Source organism: Montipora capricornis, chromosome 3 (assembly GCF_036669925.1).
Source record: "Montipora capricornis isolate CH-2021 chromosome 3, ASM3666992v2, whole genome shotgun sequence".
NCBI classification, from domain to species: Eukaryota; Metazoa; Cnidaria; class Anthozoa; order Scleractinia; family Acroporidae; genus Montipora; species Montipora capricornis.
This window is the reverse complement of record NC_090885.1, coordinates 31,256,027-31,258,526: the sequence shown is the minus strand read 5'-3', so window position 1 is coordinate 31,258,526 and position 2,500 is coordinate 31,256,027. Positions and strand designations below refer to the sequence as shown.

Genomic DNA, 2,500 nt, shown 5'->3' with positions numbered 1-2,500 from the left:
TCGATGTCGAAGAGGCAGCGCCAGAAAGTTAACTTATTGAGCTGAGTGACCGTTGATTCAGAATTATGATAGCTAAAGAGACTTCTGCGAAGACCGAACAATAAGTTGTTAGTTCTGAGCATAGTTAAACCGAACAATGAACAGTCACAATTTATATGCTTTAATATTTTGTCATGTTTTGTTACAAAATAAACTTTTTACTTACTGAAAATGGTGAAAATTTAATAAGCGCCCAGCCTCGAATAAGCGCCCACTTCGAATGAGCGCCCACCCTGAAAGTCCAAAAATTAAATAAGCGCCTTGTGCCCGGTTGTTCAAAAGCCGATTAACACTAATCCCGGATTAAAAATTAACCAAGAACTTTATTTCTCTACTCCAAAATGCTGTTCAACGCTGATATTCGGCAAAACTTTACATTAGAAGAAGTCAATCCTGAACAACAGAAAAAACAAAAGAAACTTTCACCAAAAAGTTGAAAACGTGAAACAAAGGTTTACGCTAATCCTGGATTAAGTTAATCCGCTTTCGAACAACCGGGCCCTGGGCGCTTAATCGAATAAATACGGTACATTAGAAAAATGAAATTTTTGGCAGCAGAGTTCCAGTTACTTTGTTCTGACGCCTTGCAGCTGAGTAATTGGTGAAAATTGACTAAAGGTCAAACAATGGCTTATTTGCTCTGAACGATTCTAGCTCGGAGAACGATTTGTCGCCGTGATGCGAAAGCACTGGGAACTGTATAAATATTATACACCCCTGTCGTTTTCCAGTGACTATAGCTAGTAAAAATGGATCTTGCACCGAAGCAAATTAAAATATAAATTTTGAATACAGGAGAGATGGAGCACTCAGAGAAAAAGCTCCGTTGTAGAACAGAGAAGTAAACAAACTCAAAGCAGCTACGAAAACTAACAGCACCAGCTGAAAGTAAAAAAAACCCTCTTATTTGCAGTCATGGAAGGGAACAACAGTAACCCAACTCTGACGTACGATTCCAAACCTACGTCCAACAAGGATCTCGAGATAGGCCTTCACGTGTTGTTCGGTTTGATTGCAGCAGCCTCCTTTTTGAGCAACCTATTTTTCTGTGTCGTGCTTGTCACCAAACCGTCTTTGCTGAAGAAACCACACAATATTGTGCTGTTTAGCTTAGCAGTGGCAGATATGCTGACTGGTGAGTTTTCAATAAGGAATTTTCCTCGTCATATTTGAAATGTAATTAAATACGCTTTACAGCACATTATTGCTGTCCCCTAAGTCTTCAAGACTGTTACTATGATCCTGCAGTTAACACATCAATCAGGAGAGGGCTACTGGTCAAGTTCAATTAAGATGCCCCTTTTAATTCCAGTTACCGTACACTTAAGGTGGGAGTAAACGTAAATTTGAATGGCATTTTTAGCGGTTTAAAGAAGGAATAAAAGAAAAAAAATATTTTTGGAACACCAACAGACAGTTGCCCCCAACCCAAGAGCACACCAGGTTAGTAGGGGACTGTTTGGGTGTCCATATATCAAATTTTAACTTCAAATTCTAATTGTCAAACTACATCAAATCTGAACTATTTCTTATTTCTCCAAATTTTACTACTCTTTTGAGAAAGCTATCTCTTCCCAAATATACCGAAAAATCGCCAAAAAAAATTACAAAACACTCCAAAACATTTATTTGTGTTATGAGCATAAGGTTTTTGTATTGCTTGAAACGCGAACGAGATATTTCCATGAAACCGATTTTAAGCGGCGTGAAAACAGCTTTCAGGTGTACCCCCGCCTTAAGGCATTTTGTGTGGTCCTTGCCAGAGTTACATTTCATAGAAGTGGGTTTATCAACTGGATTGAAATAGTAAATTGACCACCATTAAGATTCAAAGGCTGACGTTTTGCGCGTTAGCCCTTCGTTAGAGCGAATTGGCATTTTCACTCTGACGAAGATGACAGCTCTCGGGTTTCTTTACGGTGGTCAATTTACCATATCAACTTCGTTCATAAACACACAATGTTCTTTGTTTCATGCACTTCCCCACTGACGCAGCACCACGAGGTTTCTTTAGAAACTAAAGCCCTTTACCCATTTGATTTCAGCTTATTTCTTGCCTGTTGACTTCTGTTATTCAGCAAGTATCTAAAAGAGAGAAATAAGCTAGGATAAAATCATTTTAGCGGAGCTCCGCGCGCGCAGAGCACCCTTGGACCCTTGGTAAGAAAATATGGTGCCGTACGCGTACTACGGTGCGTAAGTCCACCCCTCCATGTCTCTGTGGTGCAACCCACGTGTTTTGGCGGGAAAATTTTTGATATTGGACATACATGTTATTGTTAACTGACACCTGTCAAAACAAGGTATCCGCTGACCAGTATCATCCGACCATATCGCAGGCTCAAGTATAGAGCTCATCGGATTCGGCTTTTTAAAAAACGTTGACCGCTGACCAGGTACTGGTTTTCGACTGGATCGCAGGCTCAATCCACCTTAACTTATTGTAAGAATAAACAACACT

The 2,500-nt window shown here is 39.9% G+C and overlaps 1 protein-coding gene across 1 annotated transcript in view; it reads left to right on the top strand.

The window, feature by feature from the left end:
* The window catches only part of LOC138042885 (5-hydroxytryptamine receptor 4-like), a 14,881-nt gene that overhangs the window by 9,465 nt on the left and 2,916 nt on the right, over window positions 1-2,500 (top strand). The window contains exon 2 of the mRNA XM_068888936.1: window positions 953-1,174. Within this exon, the coding sequence (XP_068745037.1) occupies window positions 955-1,174 (220 nt within the window). The 5' untranslated portion in view covers window positions 953-954. The remainder of the gene's footprint in view (window positions 1-952; window positions 1,175-2,500) is intronic.